Source organism: Galleria mellonella, unplaced genomic scaffold (genome assembly GCF_026898425.1).
Source record: "Galleria mellonella isolate WM207_F2 unplaced genomic scaffold, CSIRO_AGI_GalMel_v1 utg1260, whole genome shotgun sequence".
In the NCBI taxonomy this organism is placed as follows: Eukaryota; Metazoa; Arthropoda; class Insecta; order Lepidoptera; family Pyralidae; genus Galleria; species Galleria mellonella.
Genome location: NW_026441985.1, coordinates 1,765,267 through 1,789,889, shown reverse-complemented (window position 1 = coordinate 1,789,889; position 24,623 = coordinate 1,765,267). Strand labels below are relative to the sequence as shown.

Below are 24,623 nucleotides of genomic sequence, written 5' to 3'. Positions count from 1 at the left end.
TAGAGAACACCGTCCGGTGTTAAGTCAGCTAAATGTACATATACTTTTACTGTGCATTAAAGTTTAAATAAATAAATATATACAACATTGCAAAATATTTTCATAAATTATTCGTTACAAACATTTAAACAGGTAAAATTTCGTATTAAATCACAAAACCTGTTGATGTCTAATTGATCGTTCAGACTACACTATAAATATGTAAATAATTTAAATAATGATTTAATATTTCGATAAATATGTAAAATAAATTAGTATAGCCAATATAAATTAGGCATTATCATGAAAAACCAAAATGTAACGTTTTTCCTCAACAAGTACACGTATTTATTGCTATGGTTAATAAGCATGATAGAGGAAAACGTTAGGAAACAGGTTATGTATTTACTTTTACTATATTACCTTCTATAAACCTATTTAAACTATGTAGTTTTGTCACTTCCTTTCAAATTAGGAATGTAGTATAAAAGAAAGAGACAAAACAGTCCACTAGCTAAGATAGGTTTATGAAAGATCTGACGTTTTTATGAATAACAGGATATTTATTTATTAATTCTGTATTTTTACAAACAATATTATATGTATTATAAATGAAATAAGTAAAAAATATGAATACACACGACTATAATCCTAACAAGGTAGACAGAGATCAACATTTTTACTACCTATAGAACGTTTAACAATATGATTCCAAGAGGAGGTAATTTTTTATCGTCTTTTAATAAATAGAGTTAAAAATGGAGAATATATATGAATATAAATGATAAAAAAATAAAACAATGAAATTCTATATAAAATTAATGTAATAAAAGACTATTAATAAAAATTAAGCTTTTATTAAAGTTATTATAGTATATGCATTCGAAATTGTAGGCATAGCTAGTTATCGTTACCATTATTATGTCAGTCGCTAACTTTCCGTTAACTAATTAGTTACATATAAAAATACTAGGACTTCAATAGTGGTAACAACTTTAATATAAACAATTAAATAAACCAGTTGTGTTGTAATTTCCTTGTAGGTGTATGGTGCTATCAGGCACTATGTACGCACTTGTCACTCAGGAGAAAGTATGATTTCGAACTATAAAGAAATGTCATTGGTAATCGGTCACTTTCTTCCTTCGTTGAATATAATGATGCTTTAATTATACTAACAAAATATATTGATCGATTAATTATTAAAACAAAATTTACTTATTTAAAGCTTTTTATATTCAGACCATATTTCTGGTGGAAAGTTACATTTACAAATATTATTGAGATCCGATTTGGTATGGTAATTCTATAGGATTGCACAGTGTAGGGATGGGTAATATAGATAATGTAAATAATAATATTACAGAATATACTGTGACACCCTTATAAGTTATGTGTTACCATTAACGAGGACTAGTGTTTTGCCTTCATACCCTGTAATTTCACTCTCATATCCGATGCTTTAAACTGAAACACAGCCATAGAAACATATCTGATTCAAAACAGAAACTCGAGTGAGATTTATATAGACGACCTATGTGCAGTCTCCCTAAAAATTCACAAACATTATCTATAGAGTTTATATAGGTAAGGCTGTATACAGAATAGAGAATTTCTTATTAATATTTTTTCAATAAATAAGTTTGAAAACCTAATATAAATAAACATTCTTCACTGCTGTCTCATACAAATCTTTGCGTCACGAAACATACAATTAAACTCATAATAGTTACCAAATAATGTAACCACCATATTGACCTCAACTATTTACATAAACATACGGGCCGGCCTTTCATAACCAATCATGATTCATACACGTGATTGCAACGTGTCCCCAATATAATGTGAACTTGACACCTTACCTTGACTGAGCAACCCACTAACGTCCCATTATTGGGGGAAGAGGATTATTAGTAACAGGGGCTAATAGCCCAATGCTAGAAATATACCGTATTAGGTCGATTCCCACGCAGTTCCCCCTGGAAACCATCGTGGTTAATTCTTGTGGAATTCTTCACGATAGGTTAACTGTCCTATTTTAGTTTTCACCTATTATTTTTCAGACTAGATTATTATTCCATTTTCATCCATTTAAAAACGCACCACAGTTGGGCACAGCTTACTATCACCTCGTTTATTGAAATAAGGTTTTATTTCAAAATTTCTTCTCTTGTACTGATTGATATATTGTATATTGTCGTAGTCGCCTCTGACATCATAAGAAATAGTAATGACAGATTGTATTTTTTTTTACATCACAACGTAATGCTCGTTACTAAACTAGACAACTGCTAAGAGTAGCTCAACTAATGAGGGTATAAAGAGTAGAAACGGTATGAGTTCAAATCCTACGCGCTTTGGAAATTTACATCTATAATATTTGAGTTTGGAGCATGATTTCATATTTTGATATTTGTTTAAAGATTATTAGACTACACACCAATCTAAAAATCTGTTATTCAAACCTTACTGTCGTAAATTTGAAAGTGAGTTTGTTTGTTACCTCTTAACAGCGTAACGGCTCAAGCAATCGGCATCAAATTTAGTATCATGTTTGATAAAAAGTAGCTCATGCCATATTACTTATATATTTGACTTGGGCTACTTTGTATCCCGGTCAATCAATATTTCTCGGTCACGTGAATGAAGTCGCGGGCGTCGCAAGTGTTATACATGTTTATGTAAGCAGGTGTGAAAGCTACTTCATATTTATTTAGAAGATATAGAATAATAAACAATCTATTTGAATTTGGAATTTATTTAGATTTAATTATTAACTGTAACATTAAAATTGACATTCATTTTTCTAATTAATTCTGATTCGTATTGTTTTCTTCTTCTTCAGTACACATATCAATTCGCTCTTTCGCGACGAGAGTTTGAATCTCAACTTGTAATTCTAAAGCTTTATCTAAGGGCAACCTTCTAAGTCGTTCCGCCATTTTGTTAGCGAATATTTGTATTTCGTCAACCTTTTCTATTTTTACTTCAGACATTGGGACGCTACACTGTTTTACCTGCTTCTTTTGTATTGGGGTACGTTTATACTGCTTTATTTGTTGTGGTTTATACACAGCAGCAGGGGGGGATGGTATTTCCTCAGGTTCCTCTTTACTCTCTTTTTTTAACTCATCTAGAAATTCTTGCTTGATTGACACTATGTACGCGTCCTTATCTTCGTCAATGTATTCTATACTGACCCCGTCGCTTTCTGAACCAGATTCCTCTTCATATTCCTAAAAAAAAAAGTAAGTACATTCATTCATATTCAGTAAATTGAAGTGGTAATACTCGAATATCACTATATATCGGTTATAAAAACTGAGAAATAATAGAGAAGAAAGGTTTTTAAGTTTCGACTTTGACAAACAAACGGACAAAGGGGTCCGCCCCGAGGCCCCCACCTAAATCCTCCTAGGAGGGTTAAGACCTGTCATGTCATATCAAGACAAATAAACATTGTAGAACAACCCCCCTGTTAGATGGAGCGATGACCTCAAATGTTGTAAGGAGTCAATGAATGCGTGAATGCGTATGAGCAAGACCCGTATTCAGTAATAGATAATTAACAGCTGAAATAATAAAAATAAATATTACATTTCAATAATAAAATTTCAATTAAATTTATAACTTACTACTTTATGCACTAGTTGCATAATTTCTTGAAATTTTGTAAACCAAACCATCAAAGGTGTATATTTACGACCTTCTAATTTATATTTATTTACTTTTCTAAGCTCATGATAGTAGCATGACCTCAAATTCTTTATTTTCGTCTTGATATCGTTTACTGTTAATTCAGTGTTTTCCATTTTTCTTAATATCGACTCATATGCACAGTTTCTTGCAAACGTGGATTTGTACAATTTATTACGCGAATCCCAAAGGTATGGGAAAGATTTATATAATTCTATAAGTTGGATAGTGTCATGTTCTGTCCAACGAGACATTGTTGACAATTATTAAAGGTCAAAATTATCGCGAAAAGCAAGCGACTGCTTGCTCAGAGTAGCATGCTTTTACTGGCTGACTCCTACGTTGCCGTTCGGGGTCGTCTGTGGCTCTGTCTGTGGCGTGCGTCCCTAGCGCGTGTTAGAGTGAAATAGAAACATCACCTCCACGTTGTGGGAGAGAGAAATATTCTCAGCGGAGCGGCAACAATGCAGTGCTCGCAGACGCCCGCTAAAATGTGTAGTACAGAGTACAGGCAGCCGTATACTTGTAAACTATGCTACCTGTTTCGATTTCTATGTTAATATTCGTAAGGTTGAAACTTGTAAGGAACTAAAGTGAAATAAAATGAAATGTTGCACCTATGCTATTATTTGGTACACACAATCAAATAAATAGGATTACACAGAGATTAATTTATTAATTTATAAAAATTCACTTTAAATATTACTTTTATAAATAAAATAAATAAATAACCTACTGAACTCTGAACAATATCTTAATTATTTATACCTACCCCAAATATCGTACTTCCCTTCCAAGTAGCTAATATGGTGGGTACTTTATAACCCTGTTTTAAAATCGGTTGAAAACAAGTGGCATGGAATAAAAATGATCATAACGCAAAGAACTTTTTTAATTATTATTATTTAATTAGGTATTAATAGTTGGTGTATCGGTTGGTTATTTAAAAAAAAAATAAGACACCTTTAAGACGAAATACGTTGAGCTGCCATTTATATTGCAACAATAGATTTCAGTTCTTTTTCTAAAGATCAAGAAGCAAAGGAATCGAGCTTAAGAGGGTCGCATTCCCCGCCGTGGATATAGGTACCTATGTATTTCATGTTTTTATTGGGATCCCTGTTTAGAACAAACCAGGTACAGACCGGGGTGGAACGGTCAAATGAACATTTTAACGTTCAAATATATATTTTTTTTTTTTTTTTTTTTTTTTATGCAACTTAGAATGACAAACAAGCTGACGGCCCACCTGATGGAAAGTGGTAACCGTCGCCTATAGACATGAGCAGTACCATGGACATAGCAGACTATACTGTTTCACCCATGATACCCCCCATGCGTTGCCATTCCTGAGGACTCAGGTGTTATTCCTCTGTACCCAGTAAATTCACGCCATATCCCACCCTTCAAACCGAAACACAGTCATGCAAACACAACTGCTTCACAGTTGAAACACGAATGGGACAGAGGTGCCCAAGCAATCGACTTTTGTACAAAGTCTCCCTCTGGTAAAATACATGGTATATCCATACCTATCCCTAGGGTTTAAAATTTTAATAATATATGACTATATTACATTAAGTTGATATAAACATTAAAATAATGACTTTAAAAAATAATATGGCACTATCATTAAACCCTTTATACAAATAAACTGAGCTAAGATTGGTTCGCCACTTAACACGATTACGTGTAACAAACAAATAGGTTTGAAATAAGAACTTACCTACCAAATTCTTTCTAGAAATCGATTAAAAATAAAAATCTATTTTACGCCATTTCTTTAGTAGAAAACTATAAAATACTAATAAAGTATTGCTTTATATTAATGTGAAAAATAGATAGTGGGTAGTCGTAAATACTATTGCCACTAGGAACATAGAGTTACTAGAGAGATTTGTACAGATTCATCATGAACATCTATCACTTTATCATATCACATATCATCGAGTATCTTTGTCACACTTTATATTTTCGTCACCAAATAAGATTTTTACAGGACCCGTCCCACTCAGATTTAAAGGATGATTTATGACCAATTGACCATAAAATTACTAGACGGATACTCAATATGATTTTTTTTTTATATATAATAATGGAATGGTAACCTCGCCTGCGCTATCGGTACACGCTGGCAGGGAACCAGTGAGGGATAATAGGTGAAGATGAAGGCAGGTCAGTCGGTCCATCGTGAAGAATTCGACAAGAATTAACCACGATGGCTACTAGGGGGATCCACGTGGAGGTCAACCTGATATATTGCTATCAATAGGGCCGCTAGAACCCATTATTAACAATCCCTTTCCCCAACATGAATATGTTGTTCATTTTGAGCATATATTAGTATTGAATAGTCGCGTGTTGCAACCGTTCACGGGCTGTGTAGGCCTACCATGAAATTATTTCCGATATTTCGGGGACGAACGAAACAGAAATTTGATGTTAAAGTTATATAATACATGCCGTTTAAAATTATTAAAAATGTTATAATATCGTTCCTCTGGACTATTAGGATAGGATTTATGATGTACGAAATGTTAAGCTCCATTTACTGGCTCGATTTCGGTACGAACTTGAGCCCGAAAATTCGGAATTTCATTTCATGGTAGACCACGTGATAACCACTTACTAACCATCAAGCGGGCCGTATGCTTAATTGCCATTCTCATTATATAAAATAATATTAATTTTAAATACGTGACTCTTCTAGCTTAATAATAATTTGTTGGCAACAAATGTCTTTTTAATTCCATCTCATACGTTCACACAATGGTCTTATTAGTATATACTCAACTGACCACTTTGCCGGTGTTAGAGTCAAATTACCTTTTATTATTATCTCAAATTGTAAAGTAATAATAAATTATTTAATAGGTAATATATACCCAAAGTAATCATAATAATTTCTATTTTCGAAACATTCAAAGTGTTAAGTTTTATTAACAACTAGCGGCCCGTCCCGGCTTCGCACGGCTGGATATTTTTGCAACATTTTAAAAAGTGGTTATTGTGACATAACGATAACAGTTGGACATATAGTATTGTGAAGTTTTTTGTAGTTATTGATATTTTCTTCAATATTGTAGAACATACTTTTATTCTATCACCAATAGTTTCCGCAGCGCACGCGACGAAAGAAATTTTATAGCATTTTTTTACACCTTGAGATATGTTACTAAAGTTTTAGTAAGGATCCCTAATCTTTTCTAGCAATAAATATAGCCTATGTTACTTAGGGTGAATGTAGCTTTTTAAAAGTGAAAGAATTTTTGAAATCGGCAAAGTAGTTTTTGAGTTTATTCATTACAAACATACATACACACAAAAATACAAATCTTTCCTCTTTATAATATTAGTGTAGATTATAACATATTTATTTCGATAAAAAACATAAACCAACATGTATTACGAGAATAAACTTGTAAATATTCTTTTTTTTGTTGTAATATTATTATTTATATGGCTAAATAGATTTAATGAAATTTGGTATTTACATAGATTATATTCTTACGTATCATACACATATAAAACTTAATTTACATCGGAAAATAGCAAGATATAGCTAGTAATTAGTAGTTATGTAATAAGCTATAAATTAATAAATTATATAATATTGATTTATAATTTAAAAAGAAATTAACTCAAATTATGGTATTGGGATCTAAGATTGTAAATGGATACACCATTAACAATAATATATTCCAATACCGTATTTATTAAAATTCTTTTAGTTTTATTAATTACCACAGATACCGGATACTGGGAGATAACGGATTCTACGAAACGACTGCTAAAACATGCAAACAGTAAAGGCCTATGTACACAATGGACATTAAGTTATAAAATTTCCTTTATTCTTCATTATCGTTTTATTATTGTAGCATCCAATTAGGGACGTTATTATAACAAACAGATGTTGCTCACGCTGAGGATTTATCTTTAAAAGCCGAGAAATTTTAATCGCCTAGAAAATGCCACTCGTCTGCGCGGGCCATAAATTTCCTTCGCTAAATATTATTTATAGTTACTAAAGAGGAAATAATCGAGCTTGATAAAAGCTATAAATAAACCTTACCATTTACAAGCTTTCTCTGAAACGGTTCCAAACGGACCACTTGTATAAGCATAATGCCCAACTTAAGGCGAAAGCCATTTGCAAGAACGCATTGCTCAATCGGTTACAAAACCGGAATTTGGTGCCGTGATAATTCCTTTACCGCTGTCAGTCATAAATTGTCAATTAATAATGTCGAATGTTGTATTATAAATATAAATAACTAGCTATATCCTGCGGCTTTGCTCGCGTAAAACAGTATATAAAGTATGCTATGTGCTAAGTAAGGATATAATTTACTCGTATACTAAATTTCATTCAAATCCGTTTACTAGTTATTTCGTGAAAGAGTAACGAATATCCATCCATTTTTTCACCCATCGTTGTAAACTTTCGTATTGAATCTAGGTACCAGTAATATTGACGAACGTTCAATAGTTATCATATATTAATATGACTATAATATCTAAATATTTTGTATGGTTTCGGCATAGAATAGGCCACTCATTTCTTTTTCGTAGATATCGTAAGAGACGGCTAAAGGAACTTAATAGTTGAGGGGTGAGCAGCAGCGTCCCTTTTAAAACATCACCAAGAGCCTAACTGTGGTTACCACCCCTCCTGCTAAGCGTGGCAGCTACTGGCAAAACTTTCCTTATAGAGAAGGCCTATATTTTTTTTTATGGGTGAAAATGGTATGGTACCCCGCCAGCGCTGACGGAATACGCTGGCGGAGCACTAGTAAAGGGTGATAGATGAGAATGAAAACAGGCCAGTTAGCCCATCATGATAAATTCATCAGAAATTAATCATGATAGTTTCCAGGAAGAACCGCGTGGAGGTCGACCTGGTTGGATATATTGCTAGCAATGGGATTCTCAGTCTTCATTACTAACAATTCCTTTCTCCCTGGAGGCCTATATTTAGCAGTGGACAGTTAAACTGTGGTTAATGTTTTAGGATTTGTTGACAAAACAATTATAAATTTTAACTATTGCCATTCTATTAAGAAAATATTCTTACAGTGCAACTAAATTATTTTTCCATAGAAACATGAGAAACGACAAAGGAATGTGTACCTCTCATACTAACATTGGCTTTAATTTTTTTATTGTATCTTTATTATTATCTGTATCTGTCTATGTCAGTTACTATTTGTGTGCTGTAAGTAATGCTAATTTTATATCTATCTATCTAATGACTAATGAAATTTCTGTCTTAGTATGCTGTTCATTCATTTAGCATGAATAGATTCTTAGTTATATTAACTTTTACACTTATACGCGACATGTTTTACATTTTATAAGTGACGAGATTTAACGCTATTTTTAGGTAAAATATAATAATTATTTAATAGTTTATCTAAATGATATTGTTAATTCCCGTCTCTTATAAAAAATAGATTCTTAATTGTACCTAACCCTACGGTGGGGGGGGGGGGGGGAAAGGGATTGTTAGTAATAGAGACTGAGAATCCCATTGCTAGCAATATAGCCAACCAGGTCGACCTCGCCTCGGTTCTCCCTGGAAACTATCATGGTTAATTCCTGTTGAATTCATCATGATGGGCTAACTGGCCTGTTTTCATTCTCATCTATCACCCTTCACTGGTGCTCCGCCAGCGTATCCCGTTAGCGCAGGCGGGGTTACCATACCATTTTCACCCATTAAAAAACCCTACGGTGGGTAATATACATATATAATAATATCTATATATTTTAGTTACAATATCTACATAAGTACTGGACCAATAACGAAAATGTTAACAGTCTGTTATCCAAAAAATAATATCGGATAATAAACTTTTAAAATATCTGGAAATAGATATCTGACTAATATAGGCGATATCGAAATGGGTTGTAACCTTTTTCTGTCATCAGTGTTCAGCGGAACCCGATATATAGATATCAAATTGGTATCTATATCACTCATACCTAGTTGTACGTACCACTGACGATTTCGAATCCTCTAAAATGGCATACGTAATATTGTTAAACGTATATAAATATATTATTAAGTGTTTATAATAACATGGTAAGTGAAAGTTTCTGTTTTTTTTTTTTTATCATATCTACCATCTGTCAATTGTTGTAGGTCAATTCCGGATATATGTGATTATAACCGGTTATGCTTTTATATAATTAATTATTGAACATGACTATACAAACATATCATCTATAATATATGGCTTGTTATTCGCATTACTGTTAGAGTGAGGTAAGATATACTTGTCTAAGGGGTTTTTTTTGATGGGTGAAAATGGTATGGCGACCCCGCCTGCGCCAACGGGATACGCCGGCGGAGCACCAGTGAAGGGTGATAGATGAGAATGAAAACAGGCCAGTTAGCCCATCATGATGAATTCATAAGGAATTAACCATGATAGTTTCCAGGGGGGACCGCGAGGAGGTCGACCTGGTTGGGTATATTGCTAGCAATGGGATTCTCAGTATCCATTACTAACAATCCCTTTCCCCCCTGTCTAAGGGGTTAGAAAAACCCAACTTATCTACACGAATAATACAATCCAATTCGTAAAACTGTACTAGTACGTTAATAGTAGGTTCTTACCGCACGAGACCTTTAAAATATTCGATTTTAAACTTTCACGTTAATTCGCTATTATATTGCTGAATATAGGCCTTCCCCATAACTACATACTGGGTTTGGCCAATAGTTGTCACGCTTGGAAGGCGATTTGGGGACCGCGTTTAGGCTTTTGGAAATGTCTTAAGAGAAACGCTGCTGTCCATCCCTTAGTCACTTGTTACGACACTCACGAGAATGGAAGGGATGGCCTATTCTATGTCAGGACCACACGGCAACGTAATAGTACTTTAATAGTATGTTCTTAAAGCGAGAGGCCTTTACTCGTTAAATATTTAATTTTAAACTTCCACTTTGATTACACATATTTCAATTTATGATCGGAACTTAACTTTATTTACCTATAATCCCGTCGCGTAAGTCCTAACCCGATAGTGAATTGAAACAAACGCTTTTAAATTCGACGGGTTATACGTAATGCTTCGTATTATGATTTACGTAAAGCGGGTTCTAGTTCTTAAGGAGTTTACGCTCACTTCAACTGTACTATAGTCTGCTACAAAACTCACATAATTATACTCCTTGAGTCCACTTATCTTCTTTTTAATCGCAGCTTTCGAGTCCTTGTAAACATTATTTAATAAAGGTTAATAACCCCTTCAGTTTTATACTACAAACTATTATACAAAGTAGTTCTAGTAATCGATTAAAATAAAATTCGAAAATCGAAATTAAAAAATTTGGAACACTTATTTTTAAATTTATCGATAACAAAGTTTATAAGTTCGTTATTATTCCAATTAGGGTTGATATTCCCCTGTTCCAGAAATAGGGATACGTCCCCGTTTTCAAAGTTCCTTGACCTGTTTGAATCAGGATTCTTTTAATTTAGACGCTCAAAAGTCAAGGACAATGTTCTAAAGATATTTTGATTAAATGATTTAAGTAAAATTAATTTTTAAAAATAGGGTTATGTATTATTAGAATCGTAATAATAAAATGGCAAGTTTGACTTGTCCATTATATGAAAACAAAGGAACAATAAATAAGGTAAATTGACTTATTTATTGTTTTTCTATTTATTATTTTATAAAAAACCAACAGTAAAATTTTATTATTACTACAAGCTGTTATATTGTCAAACCCATGTTCCGTATGTACTTAACATTATTTTACATTATAATGAGAATTTTGAACCCTATTTCGCTTAGTTCATGGTTTGTTCACCCCACCATTAGTATAAAGTGACTCATGTCTACGGCATTAGAGTATGTAACAATTCCCATTATAAATATAGCTACCTACTTATTTGACTATAAAGTTTGCTTTGGCCGTGGTCTATTTTTGTAAATGGTCTATAAACGTAATTCCCATGATGTTTTATAACATTTTTTATAGCTATTTAAAGCCTATTATGACAAAGCCGCAGAATAGATTTTACACAACTTTAATATTGTTATTCGCCTTTAGTAAAACATTATTATATTACTTGTTTGATATAACTTTAGTAACCTATCTTAGTTAGTGCCTTATGCTCTTTTATTGAGTTTAATAAAGCAATAAAACCAATATTGTCATTGCCAATAAATAAATAATTGAATAAATTCATACTTAATTGTTAATGTTAAAATGTACAGATATCGTCTTGCCATGTGGTCTCGGCATAGAATAGGCCTCCCCTTCTTTTCCCGTCGGTGTTGTAAGAGACGATTAAGGAAATTTAATGGAAGAAGGATGGGCAGTAGCCCTCTTAAAACCTAAAAGTCTAACTGCAGTTTCCAGCCTGCCTGCCAAGCGTGGCAACTACTGGCAAAACTCCCCTTAAAAGGAAGGCTTATGTTCAGCAGTGGAGAGTTAATGGCTGAAATAATGAATGATGTTTATAATGTCAAGTCTCAATGTATATATATTCACACTATACATTGAAGTTTAAATAAAGAAAATATAAGCAAGTAATAGGACTCACTTACAAAATATGTGAGTTAATGATATTACTTAGTTTGTAAGTTAAGTATTATGTAGGTGGTAGTTATGATTGAAATAATCTTTCTAATCTGTTTGAAAGCTATTCTTAGGCAATATTGACGCAAGATGCATTAAAACCATAGATATAAATAGGCGGAGATGGCGACGCATGTTACCACAGGCAGACTACAAAACTCGTCTGCATGGATAGTATTCTTCCAACCATATATTCCCCGTTAAATATTTTTCTTCTATTCAATAATGCACCGCCTTCTTATTTCTTGTTTTGCCCAATGGTTGATTGGTAGAGAACACCGTCTGGTGTTAAGTCCGCTAAATGTACATAGAATCTTACTGTGCATTAAGTTTAAATAAATAAATAAAATTATCGCGAGGGCGGTAGGTCCTCACAGTACGTTTGGATAGAGCTTAGGGTCGAGGTCCGCACCTGGATCCCGCAGTTAGGGGTTCGCAGATGACCCGGTATGTGCCGCCAAGCAGAGAGCTGTGCTTGCACGACTGTTTCCGTTCATAGGGTAGAATATGGCAGTGAAATTACAGGGCACAGAAACACAATACCAGAGGGGCTTCGAGCGACAATTACCAATTTCCATTTTATTTGTCGTATTAAGTTGTATATAAAAATGTGCTTCATTTTATAGGAAATGTTATGTTATTTTATATGATAGTAATCACGAAAAATTTCTTAATATCGATAGCAAAATATTTTCAAAATGTAATAACTAGGTTTTATTAATGATTTACATTTTTTCCGACAAGTATTTCATCTATAACCGACCCATATAACCGAAGTTTAGGTTAAGCGATCTACCTAGAATTAACAGATGAAAAACTGACATGCAAATATTTACCCTTGCTACATCTATTTAAATGTATATCATTGTAACAAATCAGAGCTTCAAACGTGATTCTTCAAGCTTTTATGGTCCGCAAACGTGATTCTTACGTTCTCGTAAATCACGCATTTTATGTATCAAGTAATTGTTTCGGGTCCATACAACGGTTATTGGTGATAACTGACTTTGTATTTAACACCAGTCACGTGCTTAGACAGTGTCATATAACAATCGCCATTGTTTGCTAACGGTTTTATTATATATTTTCTCAAGAACGCGGCAGTGATTGTACTGTTCGCGTATGACATTCTAAATATTTCTTACCTACAAGATGTATTGCAATTATCTTGTTGGGTTACGCTTGAAAGAATTCACAAGAGAATTAAATAAGCCATTACATTAATTGGATACGGAAATCGAGGTCGGATTTGTTTAGACTGTAATTAAAATTAATGAAAGGATTTACTAAATGTTTTGTTAGGATAGCTTTAACCAGAATAGTAGCTGATAATAAAAAAAATCTGATATGTATATAATATTTGCATGTACTCAGGTTCTGAAAATTTATTTAAATATCAGTTTATATTTATTATGTATTAATAAATAAACTATACACACTAAACAAAAAATATACACTAAATATGAATGACACTTGTATTTTCAACCAACTTCAAAAAAGGAGCAGGTTCTCATTTCGGTTGTATTTTTGCATTATTTTTTTCTTCAGAACTCCGTCATGTTTTCCATAAAAGCACTGACTTTAATTGTGGTAAAATTTAAAAAAATATTTAAAAACTGAAACTGAATCGATATGATAATATTTCTATGGGATCAATCTGAAAGTATATCCTGTGAGATAAAAAAAGATGTTTCCAAATCGGTTTATAAATGACGAGCTTACGAAACTTGATAATAAATAAAAAACAACCGAATTGAAAACCTTTTTTTTTGAAGTCGGTATAAAACTGATTACTCTTACCTTAATAAAGTCAGCAAATATAACATGTAGTGTAATTAAGATTGTGTTTCATAATAAAAAGAAACCGACTTCAAACATGGCAAAACCAGATATTTTAATTTAAAAATTACTAACCCGATTTTGATAAAGTTCGGAATGGAACTATCTTGTAAGTTCATACTTTTCTCAGGTTTTTTTGATGCAATTTAGAATGGCAAACAAGCTGACGACCGTGATGGTGAGTGATAACCGTCACTTACATACATGAGCAGTACTATGGACATAACAGAGTAAGTATACTGTTTTACCCATGATACCCTCCATGTGTTGCCATTCCTGAGAGAGTTAGGTGTCATGCCTCTGTACCCTATAAATCTACTACCATATCCTACCAGCTATGCGAACACAACTACTTCACGGTAGAAACATGAATGGGATAGAGGTGCCTAAGCAAACGACTTTTGTAGAGTCTCCCTCTGGTGAAATGGTCTTTTCAGGTAAAAGAGGATTTTCCAAATCGGTTTATAACTGACGGAGTTATGGGAGGACTTATTTTGAAAAAGAAAATTGTATTAAGGAAATAAATTGCTGACATAAACACACGTAAAACTACGACAATCTTTTGTATATTGCGTTCGTGATAAGTAAGGTAGGGTCTTGCAGTTAGTGGTATTGCAAATATCTATATTGCATATTAAGCAATAATATAAATTGATGATTTAGTAGGCTAAACGTTATATGTCCTAACGTATCTTTTGTAGAAGCAGGTTACACGTGTAACTGGTAATAATATATCCGATTCGCATAAATTTAAGGTTGCCGTGGCGCCAATACCTTTGCCTGGGACCAGGGTCGTATTGAGAATTAATTTATAGAATAAATTTACATTAAGCTTTATAATTTACACATTGCAAAGAAATTTAAAATATTGTGTGCAAATGATGATTTATAATTCTTAGATTCGTCCGAAATCGACTAAAAATAATTGTTTAAGAACAAAATTGGTCAATATTACAATATATATATATATATATATATATTCATAATTTATGTATGTAAAATTATTGTTGTATAGATATTAATTACGTTTTCAATTACCTCATCGTCTTTACTGTAATCATTATTTTATAACATAATTAGTTATTAAGCACTTACATAATTATGACTCGGTTGAGGTTAAGATACAATTTGAAATAAGTGGAGTTTTACGTGTCGCGTTCAGAAATTGGATTTAAACTAGTTGCCTTACAATTCAGATTACAACAGTTTTCCCTTAGGATTAACAAAGATAACAATTATGTATTTAATCTTATACGGCATATCAGTATGCCAATATTTTACACATAAGTTGGTTAGAAATTTAATACATTAACAATAATTGTAGTGCTAATTGTATTCCAGGTGTACATTGCATTATTTCATAGGGGAAAACACCATTAATTAGTATATAAAATATCCTTTGTACTTCATAATACAAGAAATTATCTATCTCTATTATATATTTTATTCAAATCTATTCAGCCTTTTAATAATGATTGAGAAGTAAATAAAGGTTTAAACTTTAAACATAGGTAATATCTGATATTTTGAGTTCTTCGGACATTGATACCACCCACTGCGATATCGCCCATAACAGTCGGATGTCTATATTCATCACAAGCGGGCTCTTCTTTTCGATATTGTATAACCGATAATAACATATTTGTTATTGGACCAATATATGTATAGATATTGTAACTACAATATATACATATTACTATATATTACGCACCCTTACTAAACTTCCACGTTTATGCACCTTAATATCCCTACTTCGCCCCTGTACAGCGTCACGTTTCGAATATAATGTTATCAAATATATTCTCTGTCATGGCGCCGCCAGGTGTCGCCTATACTCCCGGGAACATTGCCCCAAAGGCAATAGCAAAAAGACCAGTCCAAAGTACATTAACCCCTCTCGCTGGAGTGCGATGCACTTGTTAGACGGACACCTGATTTAAGTGTGTTGTTATATTAACTTTAATGAACTCGAACCTGTTGTATGCGGTGTCGGTTGTCCTTCTAAGAAGATAGTGACAGCTAATGAGTCGATATATTATGTAAAAAAATTCCTGACATCAGCATAAAATATGTACCATAATTTTATATTTGATTCTTTTATGTGAGGATTAAGAGGTCAGTTGGTATTTTTATTTCTGCTAATCCTAACCTAAAATAAGTATGTGCGTGTACGATAGGAGTTATTTATTTACTAATTAAACTTTAATACACCTAGATAGTGTAAATAGCGGAATTAACACCACATGGCGTTATCTACCAATCGACCGTAGACAGTAGACAGTATAGAAAATGTAATTGACGGTGAAACGTGATGAACAATATTAAATTATTTATGTATACGACCGATTTATGCTTATTGCTGATTCATTTTTAAATTTTTCTCAATTCTAATAAAAAGGCGTAATCTATAACATAATATTCCTCAAACATTCCATATAATATAATAATGATGTACATTTACCTTGAAATTAAAAGTTACTATAGTCTTTAAATTTTTGTAAACTCCATTTCTATTCAATATTATTTTAATATCGATTCTCATAAATATTATTTCTACATAATATTGGTAATACGTTAAAAGCCATAAGGAAACCACAATACCCGTACGCAGACACTCTGAGTATGTGGTCAACAGTACCTAATACAAATTAAAAGGAAAATAAATACACATAAATAAATTATTGACAATGTTAAATGGAAATTCCTGTGAAGCCATACAATCATACCAATCCTATTATCAAATTAAACCATGATTTTCCTACAAATAAACAATTTTGTAATTATCAAACAAAATGAGATAATAATATATTTTCGTAAACTTATGCAAAAAATATTTTAATAATATTATTAAATATATATATTTAGTTTTTGAATAGTAATAATAATATTATGGTAACGTTACTAATATTTCCTAGTAATAAAAATAACGATAAAAAATAAAGATAAAATATCCAATTTATTTATATAGATTGAATACTTTATCTTTAATTTTCTTTGACATCTATTTATTCTCAACAACTCAAAAGGTAACAGAACTTTTACTTAATATAAAATGTTTTTAATTAACACAACAAACATAATTTGTTAGATTATTACATTTTATAAGGGGGACTATTTAATTTATTAATTTTCTTTAAATTGTTTATTATAAACAATAAACAAATTAAACAATAACAAAACATTCAATGAATTGGTATGCGAAACGACTCGATTACAAAATATCACGATCTCGCATATTTACGTGACTTGGCGACTTGTCTGATGAAATTTAAATGAACGTTAAAGAAAAAATATATCGATCCGGTATTTTCCGCCAATATTGATTGGTACTGCCAGCAAATTAAGGATGCGGCACGGTTCAATTGGCGTAAAGTGGTACGTGAACCCGTTAACGCAGTAATATTACTGCGAACAGTAGCCCAGGCCTACAACGCTGTCACTGCAAGTCCAATGACTCATGTAACAGTTTCCGTGCCGTTTAATAGACACTTGCATGCCTGCTAAGCGTGATCTCCAGATAATTTCACAAAAGCGCATGCCTGTATTTTTATTGATTTGTTATGAATAACACAACTGATTGTCAGGTTTCTATACCGGTAACCAGAATGGACTGGTTATAACCGTTTTTGGATGGTGTGTACCAACCGTTTTCAAGTATGTTTGAACGTTATAACCAGATCAACTAGTAGGTTTAATGACATAACGACGTTGTGGAAATTCGCGGGAAACTAGAAATCTTTAAGATAATTACATTAAATGTACGCAATATTTGTATAAAGAAGAAATGCTTTAAATTTCTGTAAGAATTACACTACAATCATAATTTGCCACAGTACAAACTTTATATGATTTTTTACGTTATACGTAATACTAGGAGCATTTTTATAAAACTAAAAGTCTAATACCTAATCGTTTTTTACTTAAAATAAAATACCATGAACACCACAGAATATACCTAAATGACGAGCAGTTAATGGATATAGTCAAAGATTATTATTTTCTGTCAGATAACTCGTCAGACTATTTGCCATTCTAAGTTTTATATATTTTGTACATTATTAGAGATCATATCATTCTATCAATCTCGTCATCCTCCATCATACTTCCATCCTAAAATATGTCATTAAAATGTTCACGACTTTCATGTATTAAGTGTAATGGTATGAGAAGAGAGATTTCGATTTTCTGAGTTGTATCGTTACATTTTTTTAGTTTATTTACAAAACATAATTCTTTTGAATTGTGACTAGGGTTAAATATAACATTTAAACCCATGTTTTTTCCTTAGTTATCTTCTATCAATAAATTATAGCCTAACACTCTTAGATATGCTCTCCCTTGTGAATGAAAATGAAAAGCTGTTCATCATTGTTTATATAATTTTTCCGCTTCATTTGCAGTCTTTATCTTGTCGCGATTCAAGGATTTTTTGCACTATGAATTACCTTTTTTGTTACATCACTTGCTCACTTTCACTCTTTTGTTTACTTTTAACGTTTGATATCTAATTATTCGAGTTATGAAATTTAAGACAAAATTGCAAGAGAAAATCGTCGTGAAGAAAAACGCAATTCAATATTTTCCATGGCTAAAGAGTACTATAATTTAACATGTAATTAGGATATTTCCATAGATAAGTATGGAATTTATAATAATTCCTCTAGTTTGTATGTTTACGACTGTATGATTATACGTACGTAATGTTCCAGGAAAGCATATACTATATTAGGTATTTTAGGTCGTCAAATAGTATTAAAACAAATCTGCGTCATTTTAATACGAATACATAGATTGCGGTTTAACTGTATTGCCAAGATATATCAGGATATATACAAAGTAACATTTTAACGATGTCGCTTACGGAAAAGTGCAACATTGTACGGAATATACAGAAACATACGAGAAACCAATAGACAATGTAAACAACCGGGTGGCGTCAAAGCCCATAATAGGTGAGTAATGTGTATATATTGTAGATACAACATCTATATATTAATATATATCGTTTATTTAGTATCCTTATAATATAGAAATGAAACATCTGATCGAAATGAATATAGATATCCGACTGGTAGATATCGATATGGAGAGATATCGAAATGGGTGATGTCTTTTTGCCACCGCCAATGTAAAGAAAGAAAGAAATATTTTTATTCAAATATATTTAGAATTAGGAATTTTTTAAATATATGGTATATAATTAATGCAAATTAATAAAATAAATCAGTTGATTGACCAGAGCAGACCAGTTACTACCGGCAGCAGCCGTTCACGAGTATAGCGCATGAGCCAACCGCTATTGCGCTCAACCATATTTTAGAGAACTCAATGTTTGGAGAAACACAGATTATTATATATTGAGCGATACTGATATTACCCATGCAGTGCCTAATTTGCTTTGTACAATCTGCTGATGTAAAGGTACTACGAGTAGTTCTTTAATATTACGTCTACAACGCGAAAGACCTCAGTGGGTTATGCAAAGCAAATTCTGTTATGATTCGCGTAAAATAAACTTTTTAACATCCCTTTTCTATTAAACAAATCATCAATACTATTATAAAAAATATTTTCAATAAAGAAAGACTAATGCCAATGTTGGTAATTGGTATAAAGTTATCAAATTTCGCAATGAAAATCTTAACATTCATCATCACTAAATCGACAGCTAATTTAGATATAGTATCGCTTTAGGGCTTTTGTTAATTATGTCTGTTGACGCAAATAATCAAATTATATAATTGATTTTATAAATACGCCTAAATAATATATTATCTCATTTATTTATATTCAGATCAGCAGTATAAATAGTTGCTTATTAATTATATTGTATTTTACAAACTCAAATTGAATACTGTTAGCCACTTTCCTAATTTTTTCTAAGAAAACAATGTGATAACTGGACTCATACATTACAGAATAAATTGTCTGATAGGAGAAATGCAAACATCATTAGAAATATCTAGATATATCTATATATGATAATCAAACAATGAAATTAAATGAATATAATAAATTACACAATAATTGATTTAAGTTCCTAAAACTCCAATTTTACATTATAATCACCAAAATAAGAAACGTCTATTTTGTAGTAGGTAAAAATAGTCGAGGAACGTTTAAAACGTCTTGTTCTTGACATTTTAAATAAACTTTAGGATTACATAAAAATATCAACAGTAATATTATTGCTGAGACGATATGATAACTCATTTTAAATACATTTCCAATACAATTATTGCATCTATCATATATGTACACCAATACCTTATTTACTATGTACATTTTCCTTTAAGACTTTAATAAAATTGAAAGCGTCTACTTGTTCGAAATTCATTATTGTTTCATTAAAAAAACATATTACAATAATTGCACTTATTTATTTGCGTGGAACATTTATCATATTCGTTAATTTTAATTTCAACTTTAACGTCTGGTGGCTAAAGTGTATTTTCTCTTGTTACAGATGCACCGAGTGATGCGAATTACATGATATGCGGTGTTGTTATTGCCATGGCCCTGGTAGGGCTTATTATAGTCTTGCTGGCCCTCACAATAAAGTAAGTGTATTACCTAAAGTCACGAAGGCTTTAAATGGGAATTACATCGTTGTGAATCCATAGGTTATAATTTTGTTTGCATATTTTGTTTGTGTATACGACAAAACACTTCCTCTATTTACGTAGTTGAAGGAAATGCTAAAATTAGTAAATGATGCCAATTGATCACTTAAAATTTGGATCTACAGAATTTTTAATTGAAAGGTAAAATAACGTTCAAAGACATTTATTTTATCTCGGCGTATCTTGTTGTATCTCTTTTCTTTACTACGCAATACTATTAATGTATTCACTAGTAATGCTACATGAGCATCTATATTAAATAACTATATACAATTATTTCTACATACTCGTATTTGTACATATTGTCGTGTGGTCCCAGCATAGAATAGGCTACCCCTTTCATTTCTGTGGGTGTCGTAAGAGGCGACTAAGGAAATTAAATGTAGAGAGATTGGCAGCAGCGTCCTTTTTTAAACATCTCATAAAGCCTAATTGCGGTTGCCAATCCGCCTGCCAAGCGTGGTGACTATTAGCAAAATTCCCCTTATGGGAAAGGCTTATGTACAGTAGCGGACAGTTAACGGCTGAAATGATGATTTGACATATAAATATATTTTCCCTATATATTAGTTTACTATGAGCAAAAGATACTATATGATAATATCAAAATTTTAATTAATTTTAATATATTTATATTTCATATACATATTTTATTTACATTCTTAAATGTTATAATAGGTGTTAATTATCATAATATTATTACAGAGAATACTGCGGACTCTGTTCTTACATATGTAATGAATAATAAAAACGTATAAAAAAGAAGTCTTCGAGCTATAAAACGATCTGATATTGTTTTATTGCTGTAAAAAATAAAAGGTCATCTTTCTTTACTAAGGCGGAATTGTATACATATAGAAATGCAGTCATTTGTCTTATATGCCTTAAAATGAGCAGTATTTTAATGTCACCTCTTTACTCTTCCTTTAAAATACACCATGGTACACATTGGAAATATTAATGTAGACGAAAAAATTCTGTGCTATATGTTTACATATGAAACTAGTTGAAAACAGTGGCAAATATTGAATACTAACAATTACATAAGACTGAACTCATTTCTTAAGACTTGTTACATGATAAAAAAAGTAAACTTTTCAAGCTATGAACATTGATTTTAATTTTAATAGACGACAGCAAAATAGTTGAACCATAAAAATATTAAGATTGGCTATAGACCAATCATATGGTCGAATCGTACTTTATGGAATGGAACATCGTAGTTATTTATGTAATATCATAGACTCTATTAACGAGGATGCAAAACAAAGGAAGAGCCCTTTCTTCCTATCATTAATTGAGCTTTAAATGCGAGTATCTATTCTGCAGGTATTCACCTTGTAAGTTGATAGATTTAGCGTAATCTAATTGATACAGTGGCACACTTTAAAAATCACGGTTACACATTACACCAAACAAATACTACCTCATTTTAAAACTACAAACCTACTTGCAATTCCAATAAATAGTTCGTAAACACAAAACGCTATCATAGTAACGGTCAGACTCAATAAAAACGTATTTATTTTTTGTAGATAAAAGCATTTACGACCCTGAGACTTTGCGTCTCGTAAAATAGACTAAAGTGTTTGAAATGATTGATAACAGATTGAGAATGATAGATATGTGTGATGAGTGTAAATCAAAGTTATTGACCGTAAAGTGCTTGCTAACTGACGTCTCTAACTACGCCATATTGTAAGACAGATTTTCGTTTGGCAATAATTAGTTATCTCGTAAAATATTAGTTTGTGACGACAGTACCTCGTAGTTGTTGTGTAACGTCTGTAATAAATTAAAACATATTGACCAAGATAATTATTAATTAATAAAAGTTTTTAAAATTTGTATTACAAATATAGTCACTATTACTCAGATTTTATTGTACCTGATTTTTGGGGCTTGAATATTTTAACCATGACAAATATAGGATAACTTATTACTAAAAATTACAACTACTATTAAGTAGTTATTTTGTAAATGCGTAATAATATGCTAAACAACGAATGAAACGTGTCAGATTTTTGTTGTTTTCTTGGTAAAAAAAATATTGTCATAAAGAAATAAATTGGGAAAACAAAATACTGTAGTAAAAATAGATATGTTTACGATTTTATTTTATATTACTTCATGTAAAAAGAAATAATTTCAATACAGATTATATTGTTAATATTGCTGAACCAACACGGAAGTAGAGTCAGTCGATCGAAGAAAGAGACGTCATTTCTGTAGCATTTGCAAAGATATCACGTAACATATGGGTACACAAAAAAATACTGCCGTAAACAGAAATTCTGTATGGAACATTAATCGAGTTTACTATATAGCATTTCTTTGTTATATCTATTCTATGTTTTAAACTATAGATGTGTACTCATTGCCATGTGGTCCCAGCATATAATAGGTTACCCCATTTCTTTTCCGTGGGTGTCGTAAGGCGACTAACAGAGGGCGAGGGATGGATAGCAGGGTCTCTCTTAAAACATCTCCAAAGCCTAACTGCGGTTGCCAATCCGCCTGCCTAGCATGGCAACTACTGGCAAACCCAAAAGATGTAGGCTTATGTTCAGCAGTGGACAGTTAAAGTCTGATGATGATGATTTTAAACTATACTTATGTATTCAGATTACTCAGATATATTTTAACATTTAAACGAGCATCGTTTTGAATATTAATAGCGAATTGAAACTGTTGGCACATTGACAGGCAAAAATTTGCAATTCTTTGCATTCCCAGCTAGTAGTCATTAACATGTTAATCTCTCTAAACGTTCTCATGTTAATGACAGTCATTTGTTTGCGATGTAACGGTAATTGTTCTACTTGTATTGCATATATGTATCTTTTTGTTGGATAGAAATTGTATGCACTCATTGTTCTTTCTGAATATCTAGTACCATCGTTGCTATGAAAGTAGTTCCAGACAACATACTATACATATTTTGTTGTATAATAATCAGAAAATAAATACAGTAGTACTCGATTACACTTGTGTGCTGATGAATTAAAAAAAAAACACAATTATATACAGAAGTTAAGTTTATTTTATATAATAACCATAAACATGCTATGGTAGGTATTTCTACCTTTTAACTTCATGTAAATATGATTACTGTTAAGTTATCTGTTACTACATTTGTACGAAATCTTTGTAGAATATTTTTGAAATAAATTACATTGGAACAGGTTGTTTTTTAGCGATAAGGCTACTCACTGCTTTTTCTTTACCTTTTTTCTATTTCTTTTTTGGTATATTTATTTTATGTAATTATACTTGTATCTTTCTTAAAGGGTCTTTATAAGAGTCTTTTATTTATTTATCCATCTATTAATATGTTTTAAGATTGTTTCACGTAGATATTATGTATGTATATATATATATATATATATATGTATATATTTCATATGTATTAGTTTATCCATATATTAAAAGTAATGTTTATGTATTATATGTGCATTTCTTATTTAATTCCATCTATTAATATGTTTCTGTTTTTACCTAATGGTTAGCTGGTAGAGAATGCCATATGGCATTAAGCTCGCCATTTGTATAAAATTTTATTGTGCAATAAATAAATAATATTATTATCATAGTTTCAACCATAAAAGTTCTTCCGTTCAATGGAATTATTAAAGTATTAATAACGCTAGTAATTTGCTTGTTCAATTATGATGTAACGTAAATCTACACATTACAAGAGTAACTATATTGCTAATACACATATAAATTACACAATGACATGTATTAGTATCAATTGTCATAGTTTCAACCATAAAAGACCTTCCATTTAAAGGAATTATTAAAAGTATTAATAATGCTAGTAATTTGCTTGTTCAATTATGATGTAACGTTAGTCTTACTACACATTATATTGCTAATACATA

The 24,623-nt window shown here is 31.5% G+C and overlaps 1 protein-coding gene across 2 annotated transcripts; it reads right to left on the bottom strand.

Moving 5' to 3' along the window:
- Positions 1 to 2,719: 2,719 nt before the first annotated feature.
- Positions 2,720 to 16,713, bottom strand: LOC113515490 (uncharacterized). 2 transcript variants are annotated; one of them, XM_052900154.1, is made up of 2 exons: positions 16,578 to 16,713; positions 2,720 to 3,215 (listed from the first exon to the last, which is right to left on the bottom strand). In XM_052900154.1, exons 1-2 carry the CDS (start codon positions 16,656 to 16,658, stop codon positions 2,790 to 2,792), a joined length of 507 nt encoding a protein of 168 aa, XP_052756114.1. In that variant the 5' UTR covers positions 16,659 to 16,713; the 3' UTR covers positions 2,720 to 2,789. The 2 variants fall into 2 exon arrangements, with proteins under 2 accessions (XP_052756114.1, XP_026755518.1); XM_026899717.3 differs by lacking the exon at positions 16,578 to 16,713 and adding an exon at positions 3,615 to 4,038.
- Between the last annotated feature and the right edge of the window lie 7,910 nt (positions 16,714 to 24,623).

Excerpts from the sequence above, each read along its gene's own strand:
- LOC113515490 (XM_026899717.3), bottom strand. The coding sequence starts at position 3,929 with ATGTCTCGTTGGACAGAACATGACACTATCCAACTTATAGAATTATAT. Across the intron at positions 3,216-3,614 it reads TGCAACTAGTGCATAAAGTA|GAATATGAAGAGGAATCTGG; the intron begins GTAAGTTATAAA and ends TTTTTTTTTTAG.